The 20,507-nt window shown below is 44.7% G+C and overlaps 1 protein-coding gene across 1 annotated transcript; it reads left to right on the forward strand.

Moving 5' to 3' along the window:
- Positions 1-2,707: 2,707 nt before the first annotated feature.
- REELD1 (reeler domain containing 1) lies at positions 2,708-11,846 on the forward strand (the record flags this gene model as incomplete). Its single annotated transcript, XM_081077356.1, is given in 10 exon segments — positions 2,708-2,767; positions 2,771-2,977; positions 4,660-4,883; positions 6,504-6,647; positions 9,210-9,231; positions 9,646-9,794; positions 10,351-10,414; positions 11,181-11,474; positions 11,477-11,746; positions 11,748-11,846. Coding segments are annotated over 10 exon segments (1,533 nt in total).
- Positions 11,847-20,507: the final 8,661 nt, after the last annotated feature.

Raw genomic sequence — 20,507 nt, forward strand, 5'->3', positions numbered from 1 at the left:
TTCCACCTTTGTTCAAACCCCTCCTTCCTGCTCTGTAGGTTCCATTACCCCTCTGTGTCTATCCAAAGCCCACCTAACCACTGAGATCAACCATCTTTTCCTGCTTCTAGTTAAACTATCCCCCTCTGCTCTGGTAGCCTAACTTCCATTTCCCTTCTGATAGTGCCTTTCATTTATTGCCGTCCATTACTCTGCTACTACATCTAGTCCCCTCAACATTCTTGTGTGATCTACTAGTCTCCCATTTTACAGATGGGAAAAGTGAGGCTCACCAACATTCATTCACTTGTCTGAGGTCACACAACTAACCTGCCGTCTGATTTCAGAGCTTTTCCTTGTACATCTTGCTGCCTGACCCCAAGTAAAATGTCACCTTTTAGAAAGGAGAGATCCCACGAATACCTTCTTACTTCAGCCAGCAGCTGTCTTAAGTATCGCTTTGCAAACAATAAGCATTCAAATGTTGATGAGCTTTAGAGTTCTGTTTGTGTTGTTTTTTAAACTGGAGAAAGGAGGAGAGGATAATTGGGTAGAAAAAGAGCACTAAACCATTCTTTTTAATGGGACAAAGTACACAGTAGCATGAGGAATGAAGCCAAGTCAACAAGCCTGCTAAGTGTACGTAAATGTCCATTGATTTCCCATTCTTGAGTAAATTAAAGTTGAGTTTGAAGAAAATCGTGTGAATTTTTCTCCTTTTGATTCAGAAGCAGAGAATGCTGAGCTTTGTTGGTTCACTCATTCTCCCCTGGGCAGGGAGACCATGATGAAGGCATCCCACTCCTGCTGGAGAGACCAGTGTCAGTCGTGGGCTAAACCAGTTCCTGTCCTGTCTGGCTCCTCACACGGGCTTGAACAATGCTGATATGGAAATTGTGTGTGAGCATGTGTATGTGGTCTTAGAGAAAACCAATGCGATTAAGGCTGGATTTGGACATGGAGGGACTGTTCCTATGGAGGCCCAGATTAGGGTAAGAGCTGTTTTCCTGCCCATTAGAGAAGAAATTGAAGGGAGAAAACACAACGTTTTTAAAGGATGTGTCTTTGTAACTCTGAGGGGCAAGCTGGCCCATCAAGCCTGGAGGAACGTGTGCTCCTAGGTAAGTGCCTGTTTTCCCGGTTCAGGCAGACCTGGTGCTGATTGGAAAGCAGAAACCGTGACATCTGAGGAGGGAAGATCAGGGCTATGACTGAGGCTGTGGTCTGTCTGTAGGACGAGGCACTGCCCGCCTTCCTATGCAGGCATCTGTGCTTGATCTGCCTTTGGGGAGAGGAGACCCTGTTCTGCCATCAACAAGGGCGCAAGGAGCATTTTCTATGTGGCCCTTCTGAAAATGGGCAGTGCCCTGAGTCGGCTGAAAATATGCTTTTACAACTCATTCTTCATTATCTCTTAGTATATCTGGAAAGCGGAAGGAATGGTCCCTTGTGGTGTAGAGGGTTTTGCCTGATGGAAAGCAAACCTAGCAGAAAAAGGAATTGTCTGAAGGACTCTTAAGACCCATCTAAGGGATTTCAACTATATATCCTCCTCCTTGCTGTTGCCCTGCGTCTGTGTAAGGGGTGGTGGTGGTGATGCTGTGTGAAGGTAAATAGGAGGAGACGACACTTGATTATTTGGTTATATGGATTATCTCTCTAATCTACTGCTTTTATAGCTAGTTTCATTAAATTTTTACGTTTTATTTTTACCTTTTAAAACCAGCTACCTAGAGAGAAGGGCTGTTGTGGTTTTGCATTACTCTTTAGATCAAAATATCCGCAGAACTTTTAACATACATGTGCATAGGACTATACAAACAAACAGCTATTTGTTAAAAATGCCTGAGAGTCCTAAATATTTATTCAGAGAACTTTTAACCTCTTATTTGCTTTCTCTGACTTCATTTTCATCTGTGAACTCCTTTGACACAGTCAACTTTTCGTTCTTTCTGTTGATGGGCATTTGAGGTGGCAAACAAAAGAGAAAACTTACTCTATAAATCTTATTTTACCCCATCATTTTATTCCATTCCTGAGCCAGTTGTTTGCCATTATATTTAACAAGGTCTAGAATAAATCGGCTTGGGTGTAACTTTCTTGGGTCGCCTACTCTGTGAAAAAGCAGTGAAATAACTAAAAACAGTCAATAGGAGAAAGGACAAGCCCCTATCAAAGCTTTGCGAATGCAACAGTCACCTCTAAATAATTGATGGTTGGCAGAGTTTTGTAGCATTTAACTCTGTAATTTGCAATTAGAGGCATAATATGTTAATCCAAGCCACCATATGCCATGCTACCTGACCATATTGTAATACTGGCTGTCTCACTTCAGCAGTAATGTGTTATAGCTCACACTGCACTTGGATATCAGACAGCTTGTAAGGAGCTCACATTAGGATACAAATATTTTCTTATTTATTTGACTTAATTATTAAATCGTCTCTTTAAAAGGAAGCAGTCAGGTCTTATCGAAAAATTAAAAGAAGAAAGGCTTTTTTTTTTTTTTTTTTTAAATTGTTTAGAAATGAAACACTTCCTATAGTGTGGCGTGTCTTTTTTATCTTGACCTTGAGTGCTTGCAATCTAGAGAGGCAGCATTAAAGGTATGTCAGGTTTAAAGGCAGGGTAGGTTTCAGGTCGGTCACATTCAAAAAGACATCATATCATTTTCTTAAATGACCTCTGGATTGAAGCTGTTCTTTCTCGTGACACAGGAAAAGTCAGAATGAGGGTCTCTGCTGCCCTAACAGGCTGGGCTTGTGCCTCCCTCTGCCTGGCTTCCAGCTAATCCGCCTTTTCCCATGGTGCCAGCTCGGCAGCCTGTGAGGACATGTGGCCCAAACACATTCAAGCGCAGCCTCAGAACCCCAGAACCCACCACATCACCATTCACACCAGCAGGCCTTCCTACTCACCAGGTGACACAGCTTTGAGAGACCCCGGGGAGCCTCAGAGCCCTAGAGACGAATTCCAAGTCGCTTTTGTCCTGGCTAACGTTTGGCTTAATCCTAAAAAGCAATTATGTAGCCAAAGATAAGCATGAAGTATTTGTTATCATGAAAACCACATAGCTAATCTCTATATTGATAGAGATTATAATAGTGTCATTATAAAAAAAGTTTTTCTGTCCTTATTATAAGATATAGAGTTACCCTAACCAAGCTTCATGTATCCTGTGTATGTGTGTGTGTGAAGTAGACCCTTTTCTCCTCATTATTTAAAACTAAAATTATTTGGGGAGTGAAAAGAGCATTTCCTGCTTTTTCGTTCAGGTGCTTGCAAAAGCAGAAAAGAACTCAAGTGCGGGTAGTTTATTTGGGAGTTGATCCCAGGAAGCACAGATGAGGAAGAGGCGAAAGGGAGACAGGGAAGAGAGAGACACCAATTGGAAGGTGAGAGTGGGCAGGTCACTGCTGTGGGCAACTGGGGCTCAGTTCCAGTGGAGACCTGCTGAGAACCCACAGGAAACACACTGCTGAATCAGCCCCCAGGAAGATGGAGGCACAGGATATTTAATGGTTGAGAAAAGCCCCTAGGGTTCCCATCCCCTCCAACACACACACACACACACACACACACACACACACACACACACACACACACTTCACAGTCACGCCTGCCTACCTTCCATCAAGCTCCCAAGGTGCCAGCTAGAAAAAGCAGAGAACACGACAGGTGCTAAAGGTGGTAACTAAGTGTAGACAGAAAAGTGTCTATGCAGCTACAGGTGAACTCAAACACATCAGCAGTGTTTCCTCTACAACGTTTGATTTTTGCTAACTCTTTTGATGGGAATTAGAAGCGATAAATGAAAATGAAATTTACTCTCTCCATATTGTTTTATGCAGTCATTCTGTTCTATTGGTAAGGCTGGGAGAAAAGAGTATGTGGGTGAGATACTGACCCTCAGAGCAAGATACATCTAAAACTGAAATTCAGGCTATTCTAAAAGAGCTCCTTAAACTTTGTCACATCATGACACGGCTAGAAAATGGTACTACCTGTATACCTTGCTGGGTAAATGCAAGAGGCTCCTCAAGTTCCAAGGCCACTTCTTTGAGGGCTCCAACCATCCCAGTATCTGACCAGCCACCCCCCAGCATGAGGGGAACCACATGTCGGCATCCAGTATTCTGTGGCTAGGAGAATAAAAATGGTAAGAATCAAAACACTGTATTAGGGAGGAAAATCTGTAGCAATGACCCAAAATATGATGACACCAAATTCTAATAAGAGGTGACCAGAAGGAAATAATTGGTTTGTGATCAGAACTAAGACAACATGCATAATAAAGAGCTGGAGGGAGCACCTCATGGATTCACTGAGTCAGTTACTAATTTATTGTGTCACAATCACTGTTTTTTTTTTCTGGGATCCCACCGTAATCTGTGAGCTCCTCGAAGGTAAGGACTGTGTTATCCTGTTCATGTATATATACTCAATGCCTAGCACAGTGCCGGTATTAAATAATAACTAAATATTTATATGACTGTTTATTAATAAAAGTTAAAATGCATGGAAAATAAAATGATCACAGACACTAAGCTGCATTTAACAAGCCCGTAAAAGTTATACCCTGAAGTGTGAAGCTTTCAGTTGTGAAGATACCCACATAAAGTCACCAGTGGACGTCCGTACAACCCGTGTGCTCACCTTGAACGGGTGTTTCCCGTTGAGGTGACGGTGAGGAACAGTCGTGATTTCATGGGATTTCTACTTGAGGCTCGAAGAGTGTCCAGTCATCAAATAGCTGGCACTTTCGTTTTCCTTCCTCCTCAGTCCGAACTGATGACTTGTTCTAAAGAGGCTCACACAGTCACCCCCTCTGACAAGTCCCGGAAGAGAAACCTGTCCTTCGAGTGGAAGGCCCCCGCCCAGCCGGTGGGAGACGTGAGATTCCTGTAAGAGAGTCAAGGGCTGGCTCTTCAAAACTGAGCCTCCCATTTTGAAAAGAGGGGAGCTTCTCCCCCATTCCTCATATTCCCTGTCCCCCACCTCTCTGACCACCTGATAAAAAGGACAGGGCCACAGGGCTGCCCCAGCTACAGAGGCCGTGCAGAGGGTAACTGAAAATTATTGCCCCCCTCTGCCCTCTGTGCCATTATCTGTGGTCCAGGAGTCTGTGCCTTCCCCTTCTCCCCGGGCTCCGATGAATCCTGGCCAAGCTCTCCAGGAAATTCCCATTAGATGACAGAAGAGCTGCTGGTGGCAGGGTAGGGAGAGAGCTGAGAAAGAGAGAGACTGAGGCAGACAGGCAAGTGGAGGCTTCCCTGGGCCCCGGGAAAGCCCTGCAGTCTCTGCGCCGCGGCTTGTCTGCCCAGTGGCTGTAACGGTGACAGCACCCACCTCACAGGGGTGTCTGAGGAGGAAAGAGCCAATCCAGGCAGACCCCATGCCTCCCCTGCAGGTTTGCCCTCTGCACTGAGAACAGGAAGAGATGAGGGATGTGGGCCCCACCCTTCTCCATCCCTTCCTGGTGGCCTAACCCAGCAGGCCGAGCAGCAAGGAGGAAAACCCTGTGCCCTGACAACTTTGTCCATTTGGGAAGACCAGTACCCACCTGGCTGTTGGGTGACCCAGCCTCTGCTATGCCTTTGGTTCTGATCCAGTGCCCGGATATGTGCTGTGAGAAGTCCTGAAACCTGTACAGTTATTTTATTTCTCAAAGCACCTCATTGCTATTTTCAGATTTACTATCATAGCTGCTATGTGCTACACAGGAAGTACTTTAGAAGCTATTATCTCCATTTGGCAGAAAAAGGAGCTAAGTCACTGATCCGAAGCGCCTCCCAAAGTCACCTGTTCTTTCACCTCCGGATCCTTTCCCATGATAACATCGACTGTTGATGCCTGAACTGGCACTGTCACTTACACCTTAACTCTCTCGGTGGCCTCAGCTAAATTAATCCCCTTTTAATAACTGCCTTCTGAATATTTAATGCGAGAAAACTGATACTTGCCAATAATCCTTACCTTGGTGAAATTCTGGGGCGCATAAATGGATAATGTTTGTGACAATGATTATTACTGAAGAAAAGCATTATGTATTCAAAATATTTAGAGTATTAGTGATTTATCTCTAATTTTCAGTAGAACCTAAAATTACAATAGAATTGTACAATTATACAATAGAATTATAAAATTTTCAATTACCAATGTAATTCAATTAACAATCTACCAGTAATGGCTAATAATAAAGTAAAAAATGAAACCTTTTGAGTCTAAACAGTTCAGGAAGACACCTTTTAGTCAAAATGAGATTTTTAATGACTATATTTATTCAGGAAGGTAATTGATTCATTCATATCCTATCCTGTTTTCATTATTTGCAGCTAGTGAGTTTTTGTTTTTAAAAAGAATGAAGTCACTCAGGTAATGCAGTCATCTCTCTCTCGTTCTTGTATTCACTCAGACTTTTGTTCTTCTTTATCTTTTTGTTCATTGTCTCTTCTCTTAGGATGATCCGTGGTATTATTTAAGGGAAACTAAACCCTCGATCACTCTGCTTTCTTTTTCCACAGTTTATCAGTAGTCCAGTCATATTTCGTATACTGGGCAAGGATTGAATCATCTATTCTGTCTCAACAGATAAACAGCAGAGCCCATTTCGATGGCCGCATGGAGTCCGGCTCACCAATGCCAACTCCTGGGGCAGAATCCAGAAGGTACTGAAGGAACTGCTCCAGGTACAGCTGGCCACTGGATTCACTAGCTGCATTGGCGTCGTTCTTTTCATAGATATCTATTTTTATTTAAACGTCACTGCTGCTGGTTTCCAGTTCCTGCAACATAAGCAATAAACACCGGCCTTGGTGGATGGCAGCAGTTCTCCGGGACATGATAACACCGTCCTGTGCAGGAGGGCACGCCTGCAGCTGCTGTGTTTGTTGCAACAAATGCACTTTGTCCCTCAACTCCACAAATTAAGTTGGGCCCTGGGGTGGGGAGTTAGAACTGTGCTGCAAAACCAAAAAATAGCACCCACCTTTGCCCACCCCCACCTTTACCCACCATCCCAGTACTTCAGCTGTTTTCCTCAGACCCTGAAGCTACACAGGGAGCACGAGAAATAAATGACCGTTTCTTCTTTTTTCATAAAAACTTCTCCAGTTTTTATTGTTACTTTTCATAGTAGGTAAATGGCTCTTTTCAGCCTGGGTTGGAGAACAGCATCAGGAGTGAGAGACTGCTTCGATGGCAATGGATTTCCCCCCCTGAGTCACCATGTGACTTTAGACTCCATTGGCCCACCGACTTCTGGAACAAACAAACAAAAACAAAAAACCCAAAACACTAATCAGTAGAGAAAGCTTGACCTACCTGAAAATTCCTGGGTATATGGAACTTATTTCCATTAATTATTTCTAGTTAAGTGCTGCGAATAGATGGACACGTAAAGAAAAAAAAAATCACTTACACAGAAGATCCGATCTTAAATCCATTCAATCCCACTTTACTTTCTGCTTTCCTTTCTTCTTGGCTAACATGATAAGTGAAGCCAGAATCCCTGACTTCGCTTAGTCTGGCAGACCCAGGCACAGGGCTAACCGTGGGCCACCCTCCATCCTCTGCCTTTGCCCAAACCTTTGTCATCTCCTCATTGCCCAGCACTGCTCTTCCAACCTTTCCACAAAATATTCATAAAAGCAGAGGAAGAGATCTCAGGGTCAGAGACCATGGCCTGAAGAAGACCCTGCAAGCCCAACATGTGTTCGAAATCTCATGTTTTGTTTTATAAATGATGTAAATGTTGCTTTCTAATCCCAAGCATGCTTGTTTTAATATGAATATGAATAAAAGTGGGGCTTCAGGAAGATACCTCCTGTTGGTCCTGCCATCTCTCTGATGGTTGACCCTGCTGGGAACCTTGTTCTCCAGGCGGTAGCAGACTCCAGTCTGAGCAGCAACAGGATAAACTCCTTATTATGCTGCTCACATTCCTCCCTTCTGGGCCCAGCCTGTTTTCCTGCCTAGTCCTCTACACAAACCCTAGTGTTTCCCAAAGGGAAAAGGTGTGTGTGTGTGTGTGTGTGTGTGTGTGTGTGTGTGTGTGTTGGGGAGGTGTCATCTAGCAAAGTGAAATAGATTTCTTCACTGTAAGATTTTAGTAGTCCAATGTAAATTATGAATTTTCACACTGGGGAGATAGTGTATTATATTTTTCAAAAATTTCCCAATAGACCCCTGGGACACTTTGGGGTCCTACCCAACTCCATGAGTCATGATCTACTTTTATGTCTCTGTGTTTCACCTGCTGACATTTCCTCAAACTAGACCGTTGCTCATAATGATCTGTTTATCTTTCAAGGGGCAGTTCAAATATCTCCTCTGTGAAACTTTTCCCTGTACTTCTTGGTAGGCAAATATAATTGCTTCCTTAGCTCTGGTATTGAAGCTCTCATCACACTGTCATTGACAGGGTTGGGCATCTAAGACTCTCTCCTCCTAGATTTTGAGTTCAGAAACGACTGTCACCAATCTGCACCCCCAGCACCTGTAACAATGCTCAGCACACAGTGGGTCTGCAGATGTCCAAATGCGTTTGGCAGGAGTTTAAAACCACCAGAAATTTTGTCACGTTCTGTGTGTCTGTATTAGACTTCTTTGCTTTCACTTCAGTCTCATTTTTGAGTGATGAAGGCATTGGAACAAAGTGACACCCCCCCATCCCCGCCATCCCCACCCTCCAGAAAAAGATTCCGTCAAACCCAGTTCGAGCCCCGGCCAGAGAAATGCCTGTGAACACTTTTTGTGAACACCATCATCATCATCCTAATCATCATGGCAGTAAACCCTCGGTGCGTGCTGTGTCTCGGCCGGCACTATGCTTCACACTTCTTCAATGACTCCATTTTACCTCCTCAACAGCTATATGTGCAGGTACCATTATTGGTCTATTTTGCAAATGAAGAAACTGACACTCTGGAAAGACTTGCCCAAAGCCAGGATATAGCAGAGTGGAGAACTGAACCCAGACAATAATCTGACTTCAAAACCTGTGCTTGCTCGCTGAGCTCTGTGCACCTCTTTCTAACGCTGCTGTCCTGTGAGCCAGTCACGGATGGGAAACAAGACAGTGGAGGGCAGTGCAGGGCAGTGATCTACACAGCAGCGTCCCAAGTCACTATCATCACTAGGGAAACTTTTAGTGTTAGTAATATGGCAAGAAAGATTGAAGGAGTTTAAGAATTTCTGATTTGTGATATTTCACTTTCCCCCCCCCCAAGCTGGAAGCAGTTTTCAGCAGAGGTAAGGAAAAATACAGTGGTTTCTATATTCCCTGATGGGTGACTGTTAAGAATACACAAGACCAGAAGTCCAGGGACTAACTCTTTAAAAAGACATACAAAATCAAGCGCTTTGTTTCTTGGTCAGAACTCATATTGCTGGACTGATCATCTTCATGGTGACACTTTTGAGTGGCTCACACTGTCCTCAAAGCACATTAAAGTCTCTAGTATTTACCTATTATTGTAGCTGTTTGTGTGAATGAATCCAAGGAAAATGCTCTCATTCTATCAGTGGTGTCTTTGGGCCTCTGTTTAGCTCCCAGTCTCGCCATCACTCTTCCACAGCAGCATGCAGATACCTTGGCTATTGCCCTCGCTGGAGCTGCAGACAAGGACAGCGTAGATTGTGTTCCTGACAGTACTGGGGTATCAGTTTCCTGGGGGTGCAGAGACTCTGTTCCAACCATCTTCACACGTAGCAACGGCAGTCAGCAATGGCCAGCCACCCAGCGGGGACAGCAACCTTACCCTAGAGCCCTCCCTGGATGTTCATGGGCTGGAGAGGCTCATGGCCGTCAGGCGATTCTTCTCATAAAGCTTTGCTCCCCGCCCTAGCATCTACCACAGGTAATGGGCCCTGAGGTGGGCCAGTGAGGAAGGTGGTGGGATCGTGCCAAACACTAGAGTGCTGAGGAAATATAAACCTCTTGGAGTCTGACATAAAAAGATCTCATCCATATTTATTCTTAAGTATATGATGATAAACCTTGATTGTAGAAGGGCTACTGGTCAAAAGTGTTGGGTATGATAATCACCTGGGGAAAGTGTACTCTCTTGGACAGAGTGAGGTCTCTGACATGCTGCTATACATAAAATAAATGTTTTATATTTTACATATATAAATTTAGAGTATATAAATGTATATTTACATAAAAGGATAAATAAAAGCATTCAGTGAGTTATTTGCTGCTATTTTCACTCACCTCTCCCCCCATTCCTCCTCCAGTCCCCGGCTCGAAACTTGGGAGTATTTCAAGGAACTCTGATTTTATCAGTATGCACAGCAGTGATAGGAGAAGTTGCTTTTTGATCCAAATATTTACTGACCTCTTCTCAGCATGTCTATTCTTCCCTTTAGGACTCAGGATGATGCAAGCTTTGATTCATTAGAAACTTGCCTGCCCTCGGATATGGATGAACAGGTAGGAGTTGGAGTTGTGCATGGTGGCGGGAGGGGGTTGGTATTTTGACCCCAGAGTGGGAAGTTCCAGGCAGGGAAATCAGAGCTATTAGACTAGTAGCCAAGTTAAGAGAGAAGGAGGCAAGGATATGATATACACACAGTGTCGTTCTACCAATCAATTCTGGCCTCTGTCTCTGAAGTTATCGGCAATTGTAGAAATTGATGGTTTTAGTGATTTGTTTTTCCACTTAGCCTTGGTTAATAATTCCTCTCTCCTCCCTGCCCCCAACCCTTTCTTCATAACGCTGGTCCCAAAAGACCATGTGTGGTCCTAGAGGTTAGATCAATGGGCAACATAAAATATGCACACCCACTGATTTACTGTTTCTTTGAAGTCTTAAAAGGAACAAAAAAATGAAACATCGAATAATAGTCTCACTCAAATTTATTGGAACCTACAGCAATATTAAATGGTCCCTGTTGCATGGGTGCTAGCATAAAAAGATACACTCAAAGCTTCCAGCCATTGGAGTTGACAGTCACCTATATTGGAAGCTTCTTAAAGGATCCTAAGTTTATTCTTGTAGCTGGCCTCCATGTTCTCTGTAGGGTTTCCATTAGCCACCCCATCCCCACCAACAACTGAGCTCTTCTAGGATTAGGCACAAGGCTGGGATTTCCGCAGCTGCCTGGAATTCTTTAAGGAACACAGGTTAGTTGTAAAGTTCAGTGGCATCTTGAGGGAAGACCAGCCGCTTTGACGTTTTTGTCTTTTGCCTTTCTAGGACAAGATGGAGGCCTTTAACAGGATTGTGATGAGGCCTTCTTTGCACACTGCCCGTCTGACCTATCCTCGGCACCTCTGGTCCTGTGAAGCACTTGCTGGGAATGGGATTGAGGGAGACAAGCCAACCCCTGTCTTCCACCACTCTGCCACTCCCAGACCACCCACTGCATCAAGGCCCTCTGCCACCTTCTTGCCTCAGTCAAAGTACAAGGGGCCCAGCGTAGAGAAGAGAAATGGGGAGGGTGGAGTGAGCTACCCCAGGAAAACCAACCCCAGGCCTGAGGCTGGGCAAGAGAGAGAGCCAGTGCTTTTTTGGGGATCCAGCTCAAGAATCCCCAGCTGGGAATCCTGCTTTGCCTTTCAGCCACCTTGGGTGTGGTTTTGGCCGCTGTCCTTTGCTACCTTTACACCCAGTATTGCCACAAGTGGAGGGTGATGTCCTTCCGTGAGCTTGCCCGGGATGCTATTGCCATGAACGGCGAGAGTGAGACTGTGCATGTCAGGCAGATCGGGGAGAACAGTTTTGTTTTGGCTGAAGCGGAATACAGCTGGATCACTCCCTCTGGGGGTAGCAAGAAAACAGTCCTCTGAGAAGTCCATCGTCCCAGGCTTCTCAGTGGCCTCTTTAAACCCTAGCAGAGTGTCTCGACTAGAAGAGAGCTAATGAGCATAGCTGATGAGGGCCGGGCTCCACTGGGCCCTGGCAGCGAGCAGTCAGTGCAGGAAGCAGTGAAAGGACACTTTTATCAACAGAGGGAGTTCTTCTCGGGCTTTGTTGTCTTCACATCTGTATTTCGCTGCTTTTTTTTCTGTTTGCAATTAGATGTTCTGTTTGAAGAGTTAAACTCAACACAATGAATATTGTATAACCTGCTCATTAACTAGACTCCTGTGGCCGCTAAGCTTCCTCCGTTGCCTTAAGGAACCCTCAGAAACAGAAATTCTGTCCCTCCTTGGTGTCAGCCTCATCTCCTCTAACTCTTTGAATAAAAAAAGTAATGTTGGGGTTGAGTCTTTTGCAAGAAAAAGAACTGCAGCCCTCGCTTTGCCTCTCGCTTTGCTTCAAACCACCCCCAAAGAAGTTATTTTTCAAACTGGACTTCCACACTGGCTCTGAATATTGGACTAGGTGAGTTCAAGGCTGTTCAGTCTTCTTGGAAACTCGGAAGTCTGGCAAATCTGCCATTGAAATTGATCCAAAGTAAGGAGAAATTGAGTGAGCTTGATTAAACACATCTGTAGGAAAACATGTACCTGCAGCACGCAGCCATAAACACCAGAGTGGAATAAGCCAGACTCTTCATCAAGTGTAAATGGATCTGAGATGTACCATCCATTTACACTTGAGGAGAAACTCATGTAGCCCAACAATGAGCAGACCTGTTACCTTTTGCCAAAGGTCAGGCTGGAAAAACATGATGAGACCAGCACAGTTTGAAGAATAGCCCCCACTCGTCTGTTCAACGTAGGTCAGGAAGAAAGCATCACGGACGAAGACCGTCTACTTGCTCTTGTAACTTTATGAAGATCACTTTGATTTAGCAAGAATCCCAGAGATGCTACGGGTGGTCAACATGACGGGTTTGAATAAAACCTTGAATAGGCTCACCTGATAAGACACATTGGAACGAATTGCCTTTTCAGAGGCAGGTCTTGTACAAAGTCATGGTCCATTTTAATGTGGAAACAAAAACCACTATAAATTCGAAAAGGGTATTTATTTATTGACCACCTGAATCATACCGGTGCTGTAGGGACAAAGTCCCAGAGAGCAGTTTCCAGACTCTCAGCCTCACATGGGAAGGTGCTGGCTCGGGTAGTAGATGGCCATCAGCTGTAACCAGTGAGCCATTAGCCACTAATATGATTGCCGTGGCTACGCGGGCGAGGGCAGGTTGGTTGGTTGGCTGGTTGGCTGGCAGAGAAGCAGACTGCGGATTGCAGCTGGCAGGTGCGATTAGCAAGCAGATTGTGGATTGCGGATAGTGTTGATCCCACTTCTGTGTCTCGCCTGGCCACCACCGAGACGGGGTGCAGGAAGACCTCTCATTGGGGTACTGGTGCATGTTTGCTTTTGTGTCTCGGCCAGCCACCATCAATAATATAGTGGTATGACTCCCTATCCATGGCTTTTTGGCCTTACCATACTCTGTGACCACACACCGAGAGTGGCAGCAGGAGCTGAGGCCCTGCATGACAGGTGCTGTGCTAAGAACTTTACTTATATTTTCACATTTAATCCTCACAATAACTTAATGAGGAATAAGTTTAGCAACTTGCCAAATAGAGAGAGACATTCATGACATCTCCATTCAACAACAAAAACATTTCTTTTAAATTGGGTGTGTGGGAAAGAGACGGCTCCTGCTGGTTTCCAGCCCCCTTTGTAGCTCATTGGTATCAATCCCAAGACTCTCCATCCTGATTCTGAGCCGCACAGATCTGTTCCCTGGCTTCAGACAAGTGCCTCGTCAGGCACATGGAAACCTATGTATTTATGTGTTCTCAAATAAAAGTGTTCCAGGAATGCTGTGGAAAGAAAACAAATGCACTGTACTCCAGTGGGGGCCACAGATATCCCTCCTACACGCCCAATCCTCCTGAGATATCCTCCCCAAGATGCAACTGAGAGACCCTCTAGTGGAGAGTTCTTACCTGGCCACATCACATCAGAGCCAGGTGCACCATTATGTACACCTCCCAGATCTATCCTGTCCAAGAGGGTATTGTTTTTGGTAAACAGACTGTTTTTACTTATCTATTGTGAAACGAACTACCCCCAAACTCACTGGTTTAAAACAATGACCACCACCACCATTTATTTTCTTTCATGATTCTGGGGCTACTGGGGCTCAGCTGGGCAGTTCTTCTGCTCAGTTCTTCTATTCCATGTGTTGTTGGATGAGCTGGAACATCCTGGACGACCCACTTACCTGGCTGGCAGGTGGTGCTGGGTGCTGGCTGAGGGCTCAGTTAGGGTTGTTATGAGTGTAGGAAGCAATTTGGTTCTCCTTTCATGATGTCTTACAGCATGGTGGCTTGGTTACAAGTGGGAGTGCTCCAAGCAGACTCAACAGAAGCTGGGGATCTCTTAAGGCCCAGCCTGCCTTGTAAATTACATGTTTCATTTCAGCCACTTTCTAGAAAGGGCCAGCCCTCATTCTTCATGGGGAAGGGCAACAGATTTCACTTTTTAACCCCCCATTCTTCCGCCTCTCCCCCACCCCCCACTCCGGTTCAAGCCGTTGTATCTAACTCTAGTGTATGACACAGCTCCCTGGCCCATGCTGGTATTATGAGCCTTGTGCTCCCTCCCTCTCTCCGCCCCCACTCCCGCTGAGGCAGTTGGTTGACAGTCATCGGTCAGCTGCTCACAGTGGCTCACAGCAGCTTTGGTTGGCTGCCAACTGCTCACGATGGCTGCCGGCCACTCACGCTGGTCACTGGCCGCTCATGCACATGGTAGCCCGCAGCAGCACTCAGCAGCCCACTGCAGCTCACAGCAACCTCGGGCTGCTCATGGCAGCCCAGCTCCAGGGAGAGCTGTTGTTCACAATCTTAACTGTAAAGGGCGCAGCTCACTGGCCTATATGGGAATCGAACCAGCCACCTCGGCATTAGGAGCACAGTGCTCCAACCACCTGAGCCACCAGGATAGCCCAGGTTTCACTTTTTGATCGGAGAAGTGGCAAAGGATTTGAAGCTATCTTTAATTCACTGCCTCTCAGGTTGGACTGCTGACCTCCTATGAGGTTTATATGAGAGCAGAAGGAAAGGCTGTTTGTCCCAGGAGACACTCTCGGTCACCTTCCTTACAAAGCATCCAAGGCGGTGAGGAAAATCTCCAGGCTTCATGGTTAGGCATTTCCCCTTCTCCAGACGGGAAACCCAGCTCAGGCAAAATAATGAAATAGTGCATAAGAGTCAGCCAGAGCTCTGAGCCTTAGTTTCCCCACCAGAGAAAAACGAATCACAAAATGATTTACCTCTTTTGGCCACTGTGAAGGTCAAAAGCGTGCTCAACACTTAGCTATCTATGACTAACTACTTAACTGACATGTCATTGCTATTAATACCATCCTGCAGCTGCAACAGTCTTTAAATCGAGACCATTTAGAGAAATTCTGTGACCATCAAAAAAAAAAAATAAATTGTTATTCCCTTTCCATGACAACTTCTCCCCCTGTGGCCCCTCCTTCCCTAGCCCAACAAATGAAGGCCTGCCTACTCACCAAAGGACTTGTCATGGTAGCCATTGGCAACAATTCTTGAGTCAGACATTTTTGCTGAGACTTTGAGTGAACTCTTTTTGGCAAGGGCGGCTGGAGTCCATAGGACTGTAGTCAGAACACATAAAACGCTTCTGTTACCGCGATCTTGAAGGTCCTCTGAGCTTGGCCTCAGAGAAGCCCCAGAGGGGAGCAAGGAGGAAGTGTTAACTTAACCTGAAGGTGCTTACTAAAGCACAACCATTAAAAGTTTAAAAAAGGCAGAAGACTCATATGCAACATCTTAAAATAGCTTTTTTGTTTTGTAGGAACAGCTACAGAATTGTTTAGCCATTCACTTCTCAGAGAAGAAGGAGGTGTGGGGCTAAACACGCATTTAAAGGAAAGTAACAGAAAAGCAATTGCTGAAAACTATATGGTAAACAAACATTTTCACATCTATTGTGTTCATTTAATAACCACAGATTGGGGGTAGGGGTGGGCCTTAACCTTTTTGCATTCTGAGACTATTTCTGATATTTCTCATTAATTTCTCCCCTTGGATACTACAATTTTGGTAAATCCTGACTTAGTGCTTAACTGCAGCCTGGCTGAGCTCTCTCCCTGTCGAGGCTATCTGGATTAATTTGCTGTAACAATGTTTGTTTTCTTTTTTTTTTTTAAAGTTCTAATTAACAACAACAACAAAAATAGGTCAACAAGCCAGTAAATATTTAAACAAGTGTCGCGTTTTATTTGAGAAGTTGTCTGGGAAGGGCTGGCAATTAATGAATAAATTACAGATAGCCTACCCTCTACCAGACTTCCGGTATTAATCAGTGATTTCAGCCTTTCTGGAATGCAGGCTCTGAGACTTGGTTTTATTTCACCCCAACCTGTCCCCCTCTTCTAAAAGTGGTGTGTGGCAAGGAAATTCTTTTATTTAAATGAAATGAATTTGCATTAATTTGTTTTATTAAACTTGAGACCTTCTCTCTAGTCTTAAGGTATTCAGAGCCCTGCTCCCTCTGGTCTCAGGGAGTTACAAAACCAGCCCTCATACTCTGTGGTGTAAAATATCGGGAAGGCCTTTATGATACAAGGAAGGAAGACGTTTTGTATATTCTGTTCTCTAAATGTGAGCAAAAAGAAAAGAAACGTAGACATTTCGTGCCTGCTCAGCTGACACTGATGGGTGGAGCTGCCAGGACAACTGAAGCTGCCCAAACATTTTTCTGGTGTTTTATTTTTTTTCTTTCTTGCTTTTAAACCATAAATCCATGTATGCCTCACTGTCTGCACTCTCGCATGGCTTTCCATCTCTCTCAGAATAAATATGAGCATCTGACTGGGTTGACCTCGTACTGTGAGAGCCGGTCCTCCCCGACTGGCCCTCTGACCATCTCCTTCCTGGTATCTGCACCTTCCAGGCACCGTGGGAATGCTCCTGGAACTCTGTGCAGCAACATGCAGCTCACCTGCTCTGACTTTTGTTGTCTGGAACCTCATCCCCTCAGACATCCACAAGCCTTCCAATGGTTCCAACTTTGTTCCAATGGTTGCATCAGAGAGGCTTCTCCTGGCCATTGCAACCTTCTCACTCTCCACACCCCTTCCTGCTTTATCATACTTATAGCGCTTCTCTTACCTCTGGAATCTTATGTATTTATTTGTAGTTTTGTTTCTTTGATGGCTACTGTATACATGCAGAGACTTTGTTTTGTTTGTTGCTATTTCCCCAGCATCTTGAATTGTTCCCAGTGCAGAGTAAGTAATCAATACGAGCGAATGAAAAGCTCAGCATTTGTGTGACTGTTATCAGCTCTTGGTCTAGACTGAAGTGGAAGGTAAGACCTTGGGCAGCTCCAGGGCTCTTGGACTTCAAGCAACTCAAGTTCCTCTGTGGAGGCGAACTCAAGAGTTCTGTGGGCCACCGTCCCCAGGGCAGGGAATGTTCTCTGTCTCAGCTCCAAGGCTCAGGGGAGTTTGGCAGGGCAGAACTGAGTCTTCCCAACTCAGACGCTCACCCATGAGCATACTTTCTTCAGTTTACAAGGTCGGGCAATTAAGTTCACAAACTTGTTGCAATGATGTTACTAAACTTTTTTTATATTGGAGGGATCATTCATTATGAATTTGTACCAACTGGACAGTTAACCATGTTTACTATTTGGAAGTGCTGAAAAGGCTGCGTGGAAAAGTTAGACGACCTGAACTTTTCGCCAACAATTCATGGCACTTGCATCACGACAATGCACCAGCTCACAAGGCACTGTCTGTGAGGGAGTTTTTAGCTAGTAAACAAATCACTGCATTGGAACACCCTCCCTACTCACCTGATCTGGTCTCCAATGACTTCTTTCTTTACCCGAAGATAAAGGAAATATTGAAAGGAAGACATTTTGATGACATTCAGAACATCAAAGGTAATACGACGACAGCTCTGATGGCCATTCCAGAAAAAGAGTTCCAAAATTGCTTTGAAAGGTAGACTAGATGCTGGCATCAGTGCATTGCTTCCCAAAGGGATGACTTCAAAGGTGACTGTAGTGATATTTAGCAATGAGGTATGTAACACTTTTTCTTGGATGAGTTCGCGAACTTAATTGTCAGAACTTTTTATCATTTAACACAGAGCTTCCTAACCTCTATCAACATTTGAGGCTAATTCTTTGTTGTGGGGGCCTGCCCTGTGCATTGTAAGATGTTTAGCAGCATCTCTGGTCTCTACCCACTAGATGCCAGTAGCTCCTTCCTCCCCAGTTGTAACAACCAACAATGTCTGCACACATTGCAAGATGCCTCCTGGAGGACAAAACTAGCTTTCTTTGGGAACTACTGGTCTAGTAACTAAGACATTCAATTATAGGACCCAAGATGAAGCTGCATTTCCTAAATCATTCTACAGTAAGCCACAGAGTAGGCAATATTGAGATAGAGAAGTGTAGGCTTTACAAATTAGAAATGGCTTAAATATAATATCATCTGACTCATTGGGTTTTGAAATTTTGATTTTGCCTATTGGGTGTAACAATAAAAGCTGAGTGCTCTAGTTGATGTCTGAGGCTATCTTCCCTTCCTCCTTCCCTCCCCCATTCTTCCACACTCCTCATCTTGAGAAAATTTTGGGCTCCAGCAAGCGCAGAGTGAAAACATAAACAACACCTTCTTTTCACAGATGAGGAGAACAAGGCCACTGGATGTCACTGTCAATTAAGACGTTAGAGTCTAGATTTCTTCCTCCCGTCCTGACTTCCAGCCCACTTTTATTTCCACCATCCTCGGCAGATCACTTATTTTCTTAGAGAATGTTGGGTGCTGTATATATTTCAATGACTCCAGAGAGCCTGGAATCAAGCAGCAAAAATGGCCTGGAAAGATGAATCTACAGAGGCCATTAGAACGAGGATGATGATGGGACTTTGGAGACTGGCCACTCATGGTGGGCCAGGCCCAGGCATGGCCTGCTAGCTGTGACAGGGCCCTGGCAGAGGGCTGAGGGGAGAAGATGTAACAAAGGGGAAAGGGACCGATGGGTCCAGATGGGGAAGGTGCTGGCTGCCATCGTCTCACTGCCCAGCTCAGAGCCACCACTGCAAGATGTTTCTGTCGTTTACAGCCACCATCTGGAACTCACTGCCTCCCTTTCTCTGGGCTCTGTATTTCCCTTCCTTACAATATCTCCTTGGGAGAATCTTCTCCCATCAGCTGGTGATAGACAGTTTTTGCAAAGTGTTTGGTTACTTTATAGAGGAAAAGAGGCTGTCTGGAAATACACTCCGTTGGATATTAAGGAATGTATTTTCCTGATTTATTGTCAGGCTAGGCAGGGTTGTCTGAGAGGCAAGGAGCCAATGGGGATATCCATTTTGACTAATGATTAATTATTATGTCTAAAAATGATGTTTTCCTATCAACTGATAGGCTGGAAAAATAGACTACAGCTTGTTAGGTTAGTACCACAGGTCACAGATGTTGCCCCTGCATTTTCAGATTGTATTATCCATTACAGACAGCACCTTCTCGTTCAGAAACATAATTTGTTGTTCTCTCAGACCAAAAAAAAAAAAAAAAAAAAAAAAAAAAAGCTGACATTTCACATGCAAGCCAAAGATTAGAGTCACTGCACAGGACCGCATACGGAAGTATTTAGGATGTGCTGTCCCTGAACCAAGGACACCCATCGTCATCAGAGACTGGTGCAGAGAGAGATGCAGAAGGCAGTGACTTCTGATCTTTATTATGCAAATGTGCAGCCCCAGGAGCCAGGCTATTTAACCTCATCAAAGGAAATGTCACTGATCATTTCAAGCTCCAAATGCGGCACAAGCATTAGTACTATTATGTTATCATTATTATTATTATTATTTATAGGGCATCTGTAAGCCGGAGCCCTCTGATTAAGCTGAGTCCCTACTTGCCAGACCCTCTGGGGTTCAAAATGAACTTCTCTTGATATTAAAAAACAAACAACTGTATTTTGTCTTCCCTCTTTAATGTTGGTGAATGGGGCACTTTCCAGATCTGGGGTCCACCAGGCATGGGCGGAGATGTGCCAGAGCATTACTAAGTCTGGTTGCCATGCCAGGTGTTTAATGACAGGCTGCCTTCTCTCTCCTCCAGCTCTTGTGCCCCAAAGGCAGAGGTGTCTAGAGGAAGCTTAAAGAATGGAGTTGGGACAGGAAAAGAGATAGATCTGGGGGTTGAAAAAGACGAGAGGGATTGAAAAGAGAGAGTTGCTGCCTGCGATTAGGGAAGAAAGGGACTAAGGAGGGGAAAATTCCTTTAGTCAGGCTCCTGGGCCACTGCTACCTAACACAGCCATAAAGAAAACTGAGATAGTTATATCACTTATGAAGTGATTCCCCAATAAGTCTGTATGCATCTGGTTCCATACATAGTTATTACAATACCATTGGCTGTACTCCCCATACTGTACTTTAGTCCCCGTGACTCTTGTGTAACTATCAATTCATACTTCTTAATCCCTTTACCTTTCTCACCCAGCTCCCCAATCCCCTCCCATCCGGTAACCATCAGTGTGTTCTCTGTATCTGTGAGTCTGTTTCTATTTTTTTTGGTTTGTTTATTTTGTTCTTTAGATTCCACATGTAAGT

The sequence above is a fragment of the Rhinolophus hipposideros genome (assembly GCF_964194185.1).
Source record: "Rhinolophus hipposideros genome assembly, chromosome: 16".
Taxonomy (NCBI): Eukaryota; Metazoa; Chordata; class Mammalia; order Chiroptera; family Rhinolophidae; genus Rhinolophus; species Rhinolophus hipposideros.